We start from the raw sequence: 17,725 nt of genomic DNA, 5'->3' as shown, positions 1-17,725 counted from the left end.
GATCACATGTGATCCAGGGTTAGCAAGCCAATTGGATACAAAATTGGCTTGGTGGAAGGAGTCAGAGGGTGGTAGTAAAAGGTTGTTATTCAGATTGGAGGCCTGTGACTAGTGGTGTGTCATAGGGATCGGTGCTGGGTCCACTTAGATGACAATGTTAAACATAAGTTAGCGAATGACATCAAAATTAATGGTGTAGTGGACAATGGAGAAGGCCATCTCAGATCACAACAGGATCTAGATGAACTGGGGAAGTGGGCCAAGGAACGGCAGATGGAATTTAACTCAGACGAGCACAAGGTGTTGCATTTTGGTAAGTTAAAGCAGGGCAGAACTTGCACATAAATGGTAGGGCCCTGGAGAGTGTTGTAGAACACCTAGGGGTACAGGTACATAGTTCCCTGAAAGTGGTCACTCTGGTAGAAAAAGGTGGTGAAGGCAGCATTTGGCACACTTGCCTTCATCAGTCAGGACTCGAGTGCAGGAGTTGAGATATCATGTTGCAACTGTACAAGTTGGTGGTGAGGCCACACTTGGAGTACTGAGTACAGTTCTGGTCACCTAGCTATAAGAAGGATGACATTAAGTTGGAAAGGGTGCAGAAAAGATTCACAGGAATATTACCAGGACCAGAGGGCTTGGTTTGCAATGACAGACTGGGTAGCCTGGGACTGTTTTCCCCGGAGTGTAGGAGGCTGAGGGGTGACCTTATAGGAGGTATGTAAAATCATAAGGGGCATAGAAAAAGTGGTTGGTCAGAGTCTTTTTTCCACTAGGTAGGGGAGTCTAAAACTAGAGGACATGGATTAAAGGTGAGAGGAGAAAGGTTTAAAGGGGACCTGAAGGGCAACTCCACCACCCCCCCCCCCCCCCCACCACCACCACACACAGAATGAGCTGCCAGAGAGAGCAGAGGAAGCAGGTACAATGATTAAAACACATATAAGACAGGTACATGGATAGACAAGGTTTAGAGATATGGGCTAAAGGCAGGCACATGGGACTAGCTTGGATAGACATCTTGGTCGGCATAGACAGGTAGGGTAAAGGGCCCGCTTCCATGCTACATGACCTTGGACACCTCATATCCAAGCTGAGTAATGCAGGATTTCTCTGCTTTATTATAAAATGCACAGAGCACCAACAACACACCAGAACCACTCTCCAGGTTTTAGCATTGAGAACAATTATCCTACATTTGCACACACTGCCAAACACGCAGATCGGACCATGATGCACATGACATCAACAGAATGAGGATAAACATTTGGCAGGAAGACTGTTTGAGAGAGAAGGAACCAATACAAGCAGAGCTGACATCAAATAATGGATGAACTGGATCATCTTCTACTGTTCTGCACAGAACTCTTGATTTACTGTTGTACCAATATTAAATAAAGCCTCATCGGTTAACATACCCATTCATAACATTATAACTTGCTTGTAGGCCTTTATCCTTTGCCCAGGCAACTATCTTTCGTTTCAGAGCTGATGATTTAGCACCAATTTCTTTTAACCTTTCCTCCATTTTCTCCCAAACACGTGGTACTCCTAAAAAGGCAGTGGGATGTACCTCTTTCAAAGTTTCCACTAAAGAATTCTAAAAAAAAATCAATAATTTAAGAATATTGGTACTTAATACAATAAACATCACCAGTTTACCAAAACTCATTCTGGTACCCAATTATATTATGCCAAAGGGCCTGTTCCTGAACTGTACTGTCCTATGTTCTAAACCCACAGGTCACTGAACAGATACTATAGGGAGGGTCCCAACCAAGAAGTGGAAGGTTACAGGAATCCAGAAAGAAGTTGTAGGGTGGGAGGGAAAAGCAAGAGGGAAGAAGAGTCAGGATAACCAGGCTTCTGTTGCTGATAGCTACCCAGTGACTCTACTGGGAGGCACCTATTGCTGAAAGGAAGCTTGTGCTTGTTACTGACACAGGAAATAGTAACAGGAGTAGAACATCTAGCCATTGTTCAATAAGATTATGGCTGATCCTCAACTCCTCTTTCCTATATCAATGAAAAATCAATTTTGGCCTTGAACAGCCTTCCGGAGGCAGAAAGTGTGAAAGATTTGCAAAAAACTGAGTAAAGAAATCTCTTCTCAGTGAAGGTAAAAAGGTCTTTATAACAGAAAGACAGAAAAAGAACAGGATAACTTGACAAGGACTGTTGTAAACAAAGAAAAAAAACAAAAGATTTTAGTTGGAGAGCAATTAAGAAAGAAATCCTAATAAGAGTTCAGTTGCTACATAGATTTGAACAAATAAATCAATTCCTCGAAGAGGGAGTCTGTCCACTTAAAGCCCCTACCTTGAGTGCATCTGGCTGTGCAAAGTAGGTTGTGGATCCAAACCTCAATGGAATCCACATATCCATCATCTGTGCTGCAATGTGACTCATTGGAAGGAAACTGACACCTCTTTCCTGAATTTCAGAAGAAACCCCCACCGTCTTCCCTGCTGTGTAGGCAGTCCAAGTTACCTAGAAAGAAATGTCAGAAGAGCATTCTTCAACACACTGGGAACAGTCCAGCACCCAAAGAATTATTCCATTTGAGAACAGTGGTGTTTATTTTTAAGTTCATTTCAAAGCATAGAGTTACAACTTGTCTCACACACTATCCACCATTCCTAGAACATACCTCATTCCCAAATAAGTACCTGCTCCACTTATCTTCCCATATGAAGCCAGAAGAATTTTTACTTGTTTCCTGCCAAAGTAAAAGGTGCTTGATCATCTTGCTGACACCTGCCATTACTAAGCATGGTATCCTTCCGCTCTTCATTCAGGTGACATGTTGCAGTAAGGTTCAGTGAGTACAAGAGCCTTACAATGGAAAGAACTGCCAGCAAGGGTTACACTTAAAGGACCTATCAGGACTCCAGTCAGACAGTCCCAAACGGTAATGTCTCAGCTTGGTCAGGCAACCGCTGGATCCATCTGGAGCCTTGTGGGGAAACCCCGTGGCTGAAGAGAGAGGTACAATTGGTAGTGAGAGGGGCCTTGGGGAAGAAAGATGAGGTGTGGAGAAAGGAGGGGCTGAGAAGTGGAGGTGTGCGAGGAGCAGGTGGTGAGGGTTTGTACAAAGTGCAAAGCAGAGGGAGAGGAAAGGAGAAATGAGAGAGAGAGACCATCAGAAGAAGAACAAGAATAGTTAAGTTTGTTCATATTGTCTTCACTCCTGTCCAAATCCATTGTGTTATTATATAAATGGGTTTGCAGCCCAAGTCAGTCCATTAAATATGCATCACTAGCCAACAAAACCTAATAAATTGTATAAAGGCCAAGTGAAAATAACAGTAAACTAGATTCTGTGATTTGAAGACCAAATGGCAAAAATATATACATCACGCAAAGAAAGGCATATTCCACGTTTTGGGAATGAGGCGATTTCATGAGAGTGATCAGCTAAACTTTTCTAAATAAGAACAAGGATACTAGGGAGCTATGGAAACCATAAAAAGCTCTTGTCCATGTCCATGAATCTGTGCTTTATGGACTTCATGGGTCCTTTTGCCCTCCCTGACTTTCTTGTCAATGGCTGAATTCAACTACTACAGGTATTGCAGTCCTGTGTTTTTATACATGATGCAACATGTAATTGAAAAGCCGCTCATGAAAAAGGAAAATAGGCCAGTCCACACTCCATTACATTTTGATTTCACTCACACCCTTATCTATTATCCTGGAAAGAAACATCCAAGTCAACATTAAGATTAATAAATACAGTGCAATACTGAGGGTACTGAATGAATAAGCTCAGAAACCACAACAAAAGACAAACCATGCAGCACTGACACAGGCACCAAATTCAGACCTATCAAAGACGTATCCAGTTCTGCCTGTAAAGTGCTGCTCAATAACATCTGCAGGTATGCCTACATTGGGAGAACCGTCTCACAGATTAGTCTTGCACAGAACCACAACTTACAGCCAACATTTCAGCCTCTTCCATCACCATCCCAGGATGACAACAGAGTGATGTGTAATCAGAAAGAAGTGGCCCAGCGAGTCAACACGAATCCTGACTCTGTGGGGTCTCATGTCATCAGCTCAAATATGGGCAAAGGATTCCCCTGCCTACTCTGGGTAATGAAACAGTAATCACATTGTCATTAAGACCCATCTGACACACCAATGCCCAGTCTGAACTAAGACCCTGGACCCACAAGGCGGTTGGTTCAACTACAATTTGAACAGGATGTCACTCCACTCAGGAGTTTTTAGGGCTGGGCAATAAATGCAGGTCCTATGAACAAATTAAAAAACAAACTTCTAAACACGGAAGACCACTTGGAAGCACTGAAGGTAGCAGGCACATGGATTGCATTCTTGGTGGGGTCTTTGAATTCCAGTGCCAAGAATAATTCTCTCATATCACCCCTCAGGACCTGGACAAATACTGAAGAGCATAGCTGACAGACTGGACTTGCAGCAGGTATTGGTAAGTGGTGGGAAAACAACAAGCAGATAAACTTACTTCTTCTGGTCTTCAGAATGGAGTGTCACAGATGCAGCTGTCCATCAGAATCATGATCTGAGTGACTGCCACACAGTCTTTGTAGAGATGAAATTCTGTCATCAATTAAGGACATTGTGCCTGTGTGTGTCCCTCCCTAATATGGCCAAAGTATGTACCCTCCACAGGATGCATCGCGGCAACTCAGTAAAGCTTCCATGAGCTCATCTTCCCAGCTACAACATCCAGTGTCTTAGGCTCAGAAAAGCATACAGCACAGAAGCAGTCCACCACATACGTGTGGACTGTGATACTCATCTATGCTAATCCCATTTACCCGCATTAGACCTGTATCCCTCTGTGTCATTCCCATCCAAGTACCTGTCCAAATACTTTTTAAACATCGTAATTGTATCCGCTTCTACCACCTCCTCTGACAATTCTTTCCACTTGACCATCACCCTCTGTGGAAAAACATCCCTCAGATCTCCTTTAAATCTCTCCCCTCTCACCTTTAACCTATGCCCTCTATCTCTAGACTCCACCACCCAGGGAAAAAGACCATCTATCCTATATATGCCCCACATAATTTTATAAACCCATACAAGGTCACCCCTCAGCCTCCCACCTTCCAGTGAGAATAAACCCACCCTGTCCAATCTCTCCTTCTAACTACAGCCCTCCATTCCAGGCAACATCCTGGTGAATTCTCTTCTGCTCTTTCTATTGCTATCACATCCTTCTTGTAGTGGCGCAATGGCGCAGCTGGTAAAACTGCTGCCCTCCAGCACCAGCGACCCAGGTTCAATCCTGACCTCCAGTGCTGTCTGTGTGGAGATTGCACGTTCTCCCTGTGACCACGTGGGTTTTCACCAGGTGCTTTGGTTTCCTCTCATATCCCAAAGATACGCAGGTTGATAGGTTAATTGGCTGCTGCAAACTGCTCATTGTGTGAAGATAAAATGGTAGAATATAGGGGGAAGTCAATGAGAAGGTAGGATTAGCGTAAATGTGTGGTTGATGGCCAGAGTGGACTTGGTAGGCCAAAGGATTTGTTACTGTGCTGTCTCTCTCCATGACTCTAACCCTTCAACTGCAGTCTACCCAAATGTTTTGTACAGCTGCAGCATGACATCCCAATTCTTATACTCAGTGCCCTGGCCTATAAAGGCAAGCATACCAAATGTCTGCTTCACTACCCCATCCACCTGTAAAACCACTTTCAGTGAGTCTGCACCTCACAGAGGCACTCAAACTTTGGTGCTTGGAATGCCACATCTGGGTCAGAGGAGGAGGCACGCTGGGCCAATGCATGAAATTTACTGGGCATGTGCATCGATGCTAAGCAGTGTACTATGCTAATTTGATGTCACTTACACAAACTTCTGAGCATAAGAGGTCTGCAAGAACAGAGTGAAATCTCTCACCCAAAGGGCTGAGGCCCACACAGAATGAGGCAACCACCTTCCTCCAGGTAGGCATCTGCTTTAACTCATCATTGCTGAACACACTCTGCCCTCTTTCCCCACCTCCAACCCTAAACTACTACCTTGGTGCACTACCATTGCTTTGAACATTGCCTTATTCTGTATTGTCTTGGACATTAATGAGTACAAGTGCAAACCACTTTGAGAAAATAGTTAACAATTATTTATGTAAATTTGTTTAAACATCTCAGTGGTGAATTATAATTTGTATATTCTAATCTCCATTTGTTTCCAGCACCACCATTCCTCAGGGTACTAGCATTTTAGAATATAGTCTACTCATAATTTTTTTAGAAGTCTTTTTCATACAAGGTTCTGACAAACCAAGTTATGATTAGCCACTTTATGGTTGTTCGCCTCTGAACATGAATACAAATAGCTACTCACATTGGCATATTCCAGAAGTTTAACAGAAATACTTTAATCTCAAAAGTCACTAGTTCTTTAATGAAAGAAGTACTTTTGTATCATACATTGAATTCCATCAATTATTCCAAGTGCAAATTAAGGTTGATCAAAACTCACATTGTCGTGGCTAAGCATTGCTCCTTTTGGTGTCCCTGTAGTTCCAGACGTGTAGATTAATGTGCAACATTGATTAGCCCTCTGAGTGTTAATAACTTCAGCCAGCTCTGTTTCACTGATACTACTCCCAAGTTCCATGAATTGTTTCCACTTAGTAAAGGTCAAAAGAAAATTGTTATGTCTTTTTTCCAACACAGTCAAATAATATTTTGTATGTTTAACTTAAAAAGAAATCTAAATTATATTAAATGCAGAATAATTGAGTTAACTGTTCAAAATCTACATCTGGCAAAATAAGCTTTCAGAATAAATAATGCAAGAGCTCTTACAGTATAAAGGCCTGGATACTGTTCTTCCAACTCATTTTTGTACTGAACAATTGCTTTGAGGTGAGGCAACTCATGTCTAACCTAAAAAATAAAGTAAAATAATTTCAAATATTAAATTTCATAGTCTTTGGAGCAAGCAAGTGCATTCACCTTATCAAACTGACTATAATTAAATTGGATATCCATTCCATCATGGATTTCCTAGAAACAATACTAAAATCTTCATGCATATACATTTGATATTTTAGCAATAAGGTAAGAGTGGCTGGAAAAAAAAGAGATGAATGGCTGGTCCCTTGACACTACTACCACTAAAATGACCATCCAACTTGCTACCACTGTGACTTATTTTCTCTCACACTTCAAACAATTCCTCTTTGATTCTTTTTGGTATTAACCTACACCAAGGGGTAATTTTTTGTAATCCTATTTTCTAGCACTTAGCCTGAAGCCTTCTATGCCATGGCATTTTAAGTATTGGTATTGGTGTATTATTGTCACTTGTACCGAGGTACAGTGAAAAACTTGTCTTGCATACCGATCGTACAGGTCAATTCATTGCACAATGCTCATCTAAGTATTATTTTTAATGTTGTAGGAGTACCTGCCTCCACTACCCCCTCAGGCAGGGAGTTTCAGATTTCAACAGTCCTCAGGGTGAAAAATTTCTTCTTCAAATCCCCTTACCTTAAATCTATGCCCTTTAATAAGAGACAGCTTTGCTAAGGAGCCAGGTTTATTAGTATCTATCATATCTATGTTTCCCATAAATTTTGTGTACCATCATCAAGTCCTACCCTCAGCAATCCAAGACAACAAACCCAACCTGTCCAGTTTCTCCTCATAGATGAAATTCTTCATCCCAAAATTCCTCTGCACCCTCTCCAGTGCAACCTCCTTGCTCTTATATTCTCAACCTACATTAGCCTTCTTAACCACCTTATCTACCTGTGCTGTTGCCTTCAGAGATCCTTGGACACGTAAACGAAGATCTCTCAACCTCTCAGCACTTCCAAAGGTCCTACTATTGACATATCCTGGCCTTATCAGTCCTCCCAAATTTCACCAGTTTCATATTTAAATCCCATCTGCCACTGCTCTGCTCATCTTACCAACTCATCAATTTTCTTCTATAGCCAAAAACTACCTGCCTCATATGAACAACACAACTTTTCATGCTATCTGTAAATTTACTAATCATACCTCCTACATTCACATCCAGATTATTAATGCACATAACAAACAGCAAGGGTCCCAGCACTGATCCCTGCAGTAAACTACTGGCTACAACTTCCAATTTCAAAAGCAATCCTCCACCACTCTCTGCCTCTATCACCAAGCCAATTTCAGATCCAATCTGCCAAAATGCCTTGGGTCACGTGGGCTCGTATCTTTTGGACTAATCTCTCATCTTGAACAGTGAGTGCTCTGGGGTCATCATCACTGCAGACTTTAATAGTTGAAGAAGGTGGCATTCAAGTGCAATCAAGGATGGACAACACATGCAAACATTGACCATTTCACAGGAATTCATTTTTTCACAACTATAAATATCAAGTTTTTAAATGCAGAGTTACCTTGATGTAGATGCCACGGTCAAAGAGGTCTGTACACTAATGTTCAAGGTTCTATAGTCCACATTCCTCTATATATTGCTTTATAGCATTTTTTTTTAAAATACATGTAAGAAGCCATACACAATTAATAATATCGACTGAGAACTAAAGTTAAAACAAGTCGCACCTCCAAAATTTTCTGCAGTTGTTTATCATTCTCCACCAACACAACATTAGCCTTGCTGTTCTGGATCACATACATGCATGCTTCTGGAGAACTTGTTGTATAAATCCCAACAGACAAGCCACTACAGTTGAGAGAAAACTTGTTATTAAATGCACAAACCTTCACTCAATATTGAACGTGCACCACTGCCGAGTCAGAAAAGCCAAATTCACACTAATTAGAAAGGACGGTCATCAACAGATGACCTGCAAGTGGTATCATTTCATCCATCTCAACATTTTTTTTTACAGAATTTCCTTACAGCTTAATATATTGAAGAACTTAGTTGCAAGACCAGAAAGATTCAAGTTTGATCTCTGATCTGTGCACAGTATTCACAGTACTTGATTGTAATATGCCAAATACATCAACACTCTTGTTTTAGAAAGCAAAATTTAACCAGGGTTCCTGCTTCAGATATCCAATGAAGTCAGCATTAAACATGGCAGTGGAGCTTCCCCAACTCCCAGCTGAAAAGACTGTCAATTCTTATTAACCAACTCTGTTAGTGTTAGACTGGAGAATGACTAGAACCTATGGAAGTAAAGACCAGAAAGGAATCAATGATCAAGAGAAAAAGGAAGAATACCAATCATTTGCAACAAGGCTAATTTTGACACAATTTTCAACACAAATCAGATCTTCGACAGAGGAAATACAGAAAAAAAGACTCACATGTTCCCTGTGTAGTGGTAAAGAGCATTGCTAGACCAGACACTCAATGTGTAACACTCTTTGCTCATACTAACAGAAAAATGGTTGGATATTCCTTGGCTTTGTGCCTTTTCCACACACAATCACATTCATGTTAACCACTTCAAAAGGGCAGAGCAGTGCTGCCACCTCAGAGTTCCAGAGATCCAAGTTCGATCCTGACGAATAATGCTGTCTGTGTGACTGGATGGTTTTCCCTCAGGTGTTCTGGCTTCCTCCCACATCCCAAAGATGTGCTGGTTATTAGGATGATTGGTCACTGTAAACTGTCTCAAGTGTAGGTTTGTGGTAGGAGAATCGGAGGACGTTGATGAGCATGTGAGAGAGAGAGAGAGATTAGGTTACAGGGAAACAAGTGGAGGAATGGAATTGATGGGATTGCTCTGAGAGCCAGAATAGACTCGATGGGACAAATGGCCTCCTTCAATGTCATGAGAAATATGAGAGTGTCCTGTAATGTTGCTCTGCATTATTTTTATCAATGCTTGAAGTAATGGCTAAATTGCATTACTTTTGACCATTTAGCATTAATGTAGCATGTGCAAGCATATTGGCACAAATGCATCCTCCTGGCAAAAACACTCCGAGAGCAAGTGGTGCGAGGTCAGAATCTAAATACAGGTCCTCCCCAGCTTATGAATGGCCAACTTATGTACAGCCCATACATACATACAAGCATTTGGGAGAATGACGAGATGGATTCGTCAGCTGCGGAGAAGCTGCTGGCCCCTTCTGCTGTGTGGGAATTCGACTTGTGGCCACATTTCTGACTTGCCAACTGTTCAGGTTACAAACAGTTCACAGGAACAGAACCCTGTTGTAGCCTGGGGAGGGACATGTAACCAGGTCATATTTACAACCATTCCTCAGCAGGAGCAAGCTGCTCTTTTTTGATCTGGGATACAAGTCAGATTTATTACTAACCGAAAGGCTATTAATGTAATTAATATAAAATTCTGAATAAATACAGATTTTAAACCCTTTACAGAGATTATAAGTAGAATAACTAATGCAAGTATTTAATTTTAATGCAGGATTGACGGCACTAAAAGGGAACATTCAGCCACTCAGTGGTAAGGAGTCACAGACTAAAGCACCTGTTGAGCGTCTGGGATGGATTGAGTGGCAGGTGCCAGGGCATTCTGTAACAGTGCTCTGTCACTGAACTCCAGTCTCAGTGGGATTCCACACCACTCATTTGAATGGGTAATTGAGATACAGAGATGAAAAAGGCAAGTTCAGTTTTATTTTTCCCCACTTATTTCATTTTTGCTTTTTAATTCACTGATTATCAAACAATTCTTGAAAATCAAAAAAACTGCAAAGCCTGGAAATCTAAATTAAAAACAGAAATACTCAGCAGGTCAGGCAACTTCTGTAGGGAGTTACTGTTTCAGGTATGATGTCGGATTATCAACCTGGATGTTAATTCTGCTTCTCTCTCCACAGGTAGCTGCCTGACCTGCTGAACAAATTGTTTCCATTAAATGAACTTTTCTGAAAGTACATAAAATGCACAAGTCCATGTTCACCAAGTTACAGTTTCTGAGGGCATACCCTGCCAGAATTGCTCCAACGTTTGCAATGAACCACTCTGGAGAGTTGAATCCTAGGATGCCAACTCCATGGAAACGTTGCAGTCCAAGCTGTGAACACAAACACAAATATTTTACCAACCACCTCTCCATATGTCGAGTAACTGCACTTGATTGGTTGTACAGAGATACAGTATAGAGATCCAGAATAGAGCTGATGTACATGTGTTGAAGAAATGTAGAATGTAATATGTAACATGATGATCTCCAGAAGCCACAGAGTTGAATTCATATTTTATCCACTGTGGGAGAAATGGAGCTGGCTGTAGCTGAAAGCTCTTGAATGGAAGCGTCAGCCTTCAGGCAAGGAGTAGCAGGCTGAGGAGACCCACTGTCTGTTTGGGACGGACTTTGTGACAGGTGCCAGGGCGTGCATAGGGCGTATGTTACAAGCTCCAAATCTTACTGGGATTCCCCACCAATCATTGAAATGGGGATTCATGACCTGGATATAGGAAGAAAATGTTCAGGTTTTGTTGCACCCACTTATTGTACTATTTTTTTCCAATGTTTTTAATTACCAATGCATAGTCTGAAGTGCTTCAATTAAGAAATTTCATAGAATCAAAGAATGCTTATAGCAAAAAAAGAGGCGTTTCAGCCCCTTGTGTCTGCACCAGCTCTCTATCAGTGAACCCTAATTCCACTTTCCAGCCCCTTCTCAGTAGCCTTGCAAATTTTTCCTCAGTATATATTTATCGAAATTTCTCTTGAAAGCCTCTTAAAGGAACTGATCTCCATGTTATTAATCTTCAGGTATGGCTCCAAAGACAGTGCATTTCAGATTCCAACTACACCCCAATGAAGATTTTTCCCTTGTTGCTCTCAGTTCCCTTCCTTTATACCTGTGACCTCCAGTCCTCCACCCCTACATCAACAGGAACAACCTCCTGTCTAGGCACCTCATCGTTTTATAAACTTCTATCAGATCTCCACTCAACCTTCTCTAATGAAGTCTTAACATCTCTCATCTATTCTTGTAATTGTAGTGCATCACCCCAGGAACAATTGTCATAAATCTTTTCTCAATTCCGATAATGCTGTGACCAGAATTGAATTCAGTATTCCAGAGGTGGCCAGATGCATGTTTTATAAAGATTTAGTTTGACTTCTCCACTTTTATACTCAAGACCTCTGTTGATAGAGCTCAGAATTGCGTATGCTTTATTACTGGCTTTCTCAACCTGCCTTGCCACTTTCAGAAACGTGTGGGTCCCTCTGCTCCTGCCGCCCCCCCCCCCCCACACACTTTTTAGAAAAATATCCTTTATTCTATATTTGTCTCCCAGATGCTTATATCCTGCTGCAATCTATCAATGTCTTCTTCACAATATTGCCATGTTTAATGCAATCAACAAATTTAGAAATTGTGGTGCATATCCCCAAGTCTAGATCAGTATTATAGATCAAAAAAAACAATGGCCCCAACACTAAACTCCAAAGATCAGTCATTCACCACAACCCCCTTTAAAGCAATTTTAATATAGTTTAACTGTCACTGTACATCAAAGCCTCACAGACTGACAGGAGAAACCCTGCCCAGCATCATAGTGTTTTTCATCAGAAGCCCTGCCCTCAGTCTTGCTTCCTGCCAAAGATTGTCAAAGGTGTTTCAGGGGCAGGACCTCAGTAGTGCACCAGCTGAGGCCTGTGTCTCACTGGCCAACTCCAGAACCAGGAGGCCCAGCTCCATTGGACCCACCATCTGTACTAGATTAGTTACAGGAGTAGGGTGGGTGTGGTGCAGAGTCTGAGAGGAGGGCCAAATCTTCCTGGGAAAGAAATTATTAAAATTGAAATATCTTGCATTTTACATTTTCCTTCTATAACTGAAGTTATTTTATGCAGAAATCACTTTAAGATGGATAGAACACACTTGCCTTAAGAAAGCTTTTAGCAGCTTTCCTGCATAGACTGTAATATTGTTTATAGGTGATTTTTTCCCAATGATCTTCCAATTTGAAAGCCAAAGCGTCATGGTGACCAAAATTTCTAACTGTCAGCTTGAACATCTGGCCAACAGTCAGAGGCGAATCTGCCCCTCGACCAGACTCCTCCATTCGGATCTTGACTGCACTGCTCTTCTCTGTGGTCCACAAGCTGGTTGCAGGAGCAATTCTAGCAGGGTACGATTCTGAAAATGCAATCACAGAGTCATAGAGTCATACAGCACAGAAACTGGCCTTTTGGCCCACCTGACCATACCGCCCGTTGTAGCCATCTACACTAACCCCGTTCATTCACATTAGGTCTGTAGCCTCCAATACCTTAGTAATTTAAGTGCTAGTCTAGATGTTTCTTAAATACTGTGAGGGTATCTGCCTCCACCACCTCTTCAGGCAGCGCATTCCAGATTCCTCTCTCTGTAAAAAATTCCCCCTCCAAACCTCCTACTTCTCGCCTTACACCTATGCTCTGTCTTTGGCATCCCCACTATGGGAGAGAGATTTCTACTGTCTACCTTATCTATCCTCCTCCCAGGTTTGTATACCTGTATCAGGTCACCCCTCAACCTCCTCCACCCTGGGGAAAACCCAACATATGCAGGTCTCTCCTTATAACTGCAATGCTCCAATCCAGGCAACATCCTGGTGAATCTATAGAAAGGATGTGATTCCACTGGAGAGGGTGCAATCACATCCTTTCTATAGTGCGGCAACCAGAACTGCACACAATAAACACACAAAAGAATAAGGTACAAATTAATTAAATGACAGGACCACAAACATTAACCTCCAGTGTTGATACAACATTTCACGTCATGAGACTTAAGCAGCCCATCTTCTCTAGGCAACTTGCTAATTACATAAAGGATTAATTATTAACATGTAGCACTTTTTTTCATAAAATCTGTGGCATGGCTTTTCTTCCACTGTTTAATTACTAAGCAAAGGTACACAAAAATGTGTTTTTTGTATGAACACAGCTTCAGTATATCACAGACTGAATCAGAAGGACAATGGCCAAGAAACTGAATGACATTGGTAATGGGCCACCACAACAAAAGCAATTTGTTCAGGGGTATAAAATTGAGTATCCTTTCATTCACACTCCACATCATTGTGGAGCAGACAAAGGAAATTGGTTACATCTAGGAGACAAGAGATTCTGCAATCTGGAGCACCACACACACACACACACACACACACACACACACACACACACACACACACACACACACACACACACACACACACACGGTGCTGGAGGAACTCAGCAGGTCAGGCAGCATCTATGGAGAGAAATAAACAGTCGACGTTTTGAGACCCTTCATCAGGACTGGAAAAGGAGAGGGCAGAAGCCAGAATAAGGTGGTCAGGGGAGGGGAACACACAGGCAGGTGATAGGGGAAAAGGTAGGAGGGGGGCGATGCAAGAAGCTGAGAAGTGATAGGTAGGAGAGGAAAAAGGGATGAAGAAGTATCTTCAGCCCTTTATATATCTAGGACCAGGCCACACAGAGAGGGGTGACTACAGGGACAGGAGTTGTGTAAAGGGGATAAGAAGCTCAAGGGGGAGGGAGGTAAAGGTAAGACTTGGGTAGAGTCACAAGGAAAGCAGGAGGGGCCATGATCAGATACCAGGGATCAGAAGGATTATTGGGGTGGCACTGAAATCACCTCACAGGCAGAGCATGCTGGAAGTGCTTAGCAGGTCCAGTAGCATCAGAGGGAACACACTTCCTTTCACCAGAACTGTGAAGGTCTGTTTCTGCATAGGCTTCACAAAGTATGATCCAAAACTCGGGAAGTGTTGTCCAGGCCCACAGTGACCAGCAGATCGCACCACACCTGCTCACACTTCACCAGGCTTTAGTGCAGAGTCAGAGCACACCGATTTCAATGAACTCACAAATAAATCCATAATTTTCCTTTACAAGTAATTTTTCATTGAAATGGAATAACAGTGCAAATAAACCTGGTGCTGTACAATTTCTAGGCAAAGAGCTGCCAACTACATAAGATCAGCAAGAGCAAGCCAACTGTAAAAACATGTCAATTTAGTCTTTTTGTTGAAAATCCTTATAACCCTTCAGCAATGCTGCAAAGTTACTTCCCATGCTCCTCAGCATATCTTCCTTCCTTCTCACTCTCGGAATCGTGGCGTAGAACTTCTCAAAAGGGGGCCATTGGACCCATGTCTTTGCTTGCTCTCCGGTCAGTGGTTGCAGCCCCCTTGCTCTGTCCCTATGGTTTAGCATTTTCTGTTAAGTATATATCCAAATTCACTTTTTAAAGTAATTCCAGATCACAACTCACTGAACAAACAAAAAGCCTCATCTCCCCTCAGTTTTGTTCCCCCAAACTGCCCTAAATATATGTCCTCTAATAACCTCTACTGATGGTAAAGGTTCATCCGATCCACCCTAATAAAATTACCCACCTTTTAAACCTCAACTTTTCCAGTGTCTCCTAACAACTGCATCGTCCCTGGTACAGTTTGGGCAAATCTCCTCCACACCTCTAAGGCTGTGACATACATTCCAATGCCCAGAACTAGAATTGGGCATCATGCTTTAGTGAACCAGAATGTTTACCATATAATCCTGCCCTTTGCACTCTGTGCCTCCATTTGTAAAAATTGCAGCTTTTAATGACTTGTGAAATCTCCAGGTGTCCTTCTTATTGTTCTCTTTAAAATTGTTTAAAAGATTGTTTAATTCTTTAAAAGTGAACTGGTTGAGCATCAAGTTTTTGGCTTTGGGTGTCTGTCCAGAGTACATTTGAACATCAAAAGAACCCACAGAATCACATACATCATGGAGGAGTAATTTGGCCCATTGTGTCCACTCTTTCAGACACTTCTCATCCCCTCATAGCTCTGTAAACTTTTCTCTTCAAATATTTATCCATTTCTCTTCTGAAACAATGAATCATTTTCACCAACCTTGCAGCAGATCATAACAACTCGTTGTATATAAAAATTTCACAATTCATCTTAAATTTTTTGCCTTTGATTATAACTTTATCAATCAAAATAGTCTCACTTTATTAATTTTATAACTCTAGGGCACTGAGCAAAACCATTCAGCCCATCAAGTACATGCCGATTCCTAGAGGAACAATCCCAACAGTTCCATTCCCCCACTCTTTCGTTGCAGCTGTACAAAATTATTCTCCAAAAGTGCCAATCCAATTTGCTTTCAAAAATACTGTTCAATTTCATTTGCAACAACATTAAAGACAGTGAATTCTACATCCTAACTACTATTCAAGTAAAGTTTCTCCTCATATCCCCCTTATATCCTTGGAGTGTAGGAGACCGAGAGGTGATCTTATAGAGGTGTATAAAATCATGAGGGGCATAGACAGGGTGAATGCACTCAGTATTCTTCCCAGGGTTAGGAATCAAGAGCTAGAGGGCATAGGTTTAAGGTGAGAGGGGAAAGATTTAACAGAAATTTGAGGGGCAAATTCTTTTAAAAAAAAGAGGGTGGTATATATGTGGAATGACACACCAGAGGAAATGGTTGAGGCAGGTACAATAACAACCTTTATAGGACAGTTGTACAGGTACATGGATAGAAAAGGTTTATAAGGTTATGGGTTAAATGCTGGCAAATGGATGGGGCATCTTGGTCGGCATGGACCAACTAGGCCAAAGGGCCTGTTTCTGTGCTGTAAGACTCTGTGACTCTGCATCTTTTTCCTAATATTTTAAATCCGTGTTCCCCAGAAGCATGACTAATGGGTGGAAGAGTTTCCTTCTATTTACCCAAACTAGTCCAGTTATGAACTTGTACACCTCTATCAAACCTCAACTTTCTTTGCTCCAAGGAAAATGTTCATAACTGAAATCCCTCATCCATGGAACCATTCCAGTAAATATTTTCTGCACCCTCTCTGGGATTTCACACCCATATTAAAGTATGGCAGCCAGAAATGGATGCCAATACCGTAGTGGTTAACCTGTGATCACCATGATTTCCTTCCTTCTGTATTCTGTATCTATTACTGACTCCCAGGATGATATATGCTTTAGTAACCACTCTCAACATGTCCTTCTGCTTTCAGGGCCAATAAGTGCTGCTTTTGCATACCCTTTAAAACTGTGCCACCCAATCTACATGGTCTCCCTTTATTCTGCTAAACTATTATTTCACACTTCTCTGCATTAAGCCTGCCCATTCAGCCAGCCTATTACCAACCCTCTCGCTGTATACCACACTTCCAAGCTTTGTGTTATCCACAAGTTTAGAAATGTCATCCTGCACACTCACATCCAGTGGCAGAGGTGAGCACTGGGATCACTCCTATCTAACAATCTCCAACCTGAACAGCACTGTTTACTGCTACTGACTTTAAGCTAATTCCCTGCCCATGCTGCTGGTGACCCTCCATCCTCACCCATCTCCCTCTAATTACACCTCCTTCCGACAGATCAGCTATGATTACAGGCCTTCACCAACCTATCTCAGATGGCATCACAGCATGTGTCTTCTGGTTTTTCCAAGTCTCAAAAAAAAACTTAATTCACTCAATGACCAGTGGGAGTCTGGAACTCACTGCCTGGAAGGATGGAGGAGACAGAAAGCCCCATCATATTTAAGTAGTACCTGGATAAGCATTTGGAGGCATAACTATGGTCCAAGGGCTGAGACGAGAGATTAACCTTTGGCCGGCATGGAATGGTCTCCCTCTGTGCTGTAAACTTCTATGCTGAGTTTATGATTCTTGTAAGCCACCAGGAAGTAAATAGTACACCAGGAAATAACCTTTTCCAGAGAAACCACTGTATACATTCTATAAATAATTAATATCTTTCAGTTTGCAAATGCTAATTCTCTAGAAACCCCTAAAAGTGAAAGATTATCTCATACTAGTAT

General features: G+C 41.8%; 1 protein-coding gene across 1 annotated transcript in view; it reads right to left on the bottom strand.

Annotated features, from left to right (window-relative positions):
• LOC127579936 (long-chain-fatty-acid--CoA ligase ACSBG2-like) overlaps nt 1-17,725 on the bottom strand; it is a 62,272-nt gene that overhangs the window by 17,938 nt on the left and 26,609 nt on the right. Inside the window, exons 3-9 of the mRNA XM_052033007.1 lie at nt 12,781-13,034; nt 10,863-10,951; nt 8,553-8,673; nt 6,810-6,890; nt 6,481-6,630; nt 2,320-2,490; nt 1,419-1,600 (exon numbers count right to left, since the gene is read on the bottom strand). Of these exons, the coding sequence (XP_051888967.1) occupies nt 1,419-1,600; nt 2,320-2,490; nt 6,481-6,630; nt 6,810-6,890; nt 8,553-8,673; nt 10,863-10,951; nt 12,781-13,034 (1,048 nt within the window). The remainder of the gene's footprint in view (nt 1-1,418; nt 1,601-2,319; nt 2,491-6,480; nt 6,631-6,809; nt 6,891-8,552; nt 8,674-10,862; nt 10,952-12,780; nt 13,035-17,725) is intronic.

The sequence above is a fragment of the Pristis pectinata genome, chromosome 2, assembly GCF_009764475.1.
Source record: "Pristis pectinata isolate sPriPec2 chromosome 2, sPriPec2.1.pri, whole genome shotgun sequence".
NCBI lineage: Eukaryota > Metazoa > Chordata > Chondrichthyes > Rhinopristiformes > Pristidae > Pristis > Pristis pectinata.
This window is presented reverse-complemented; position numbering and strand designations above follow the sequence as displayed.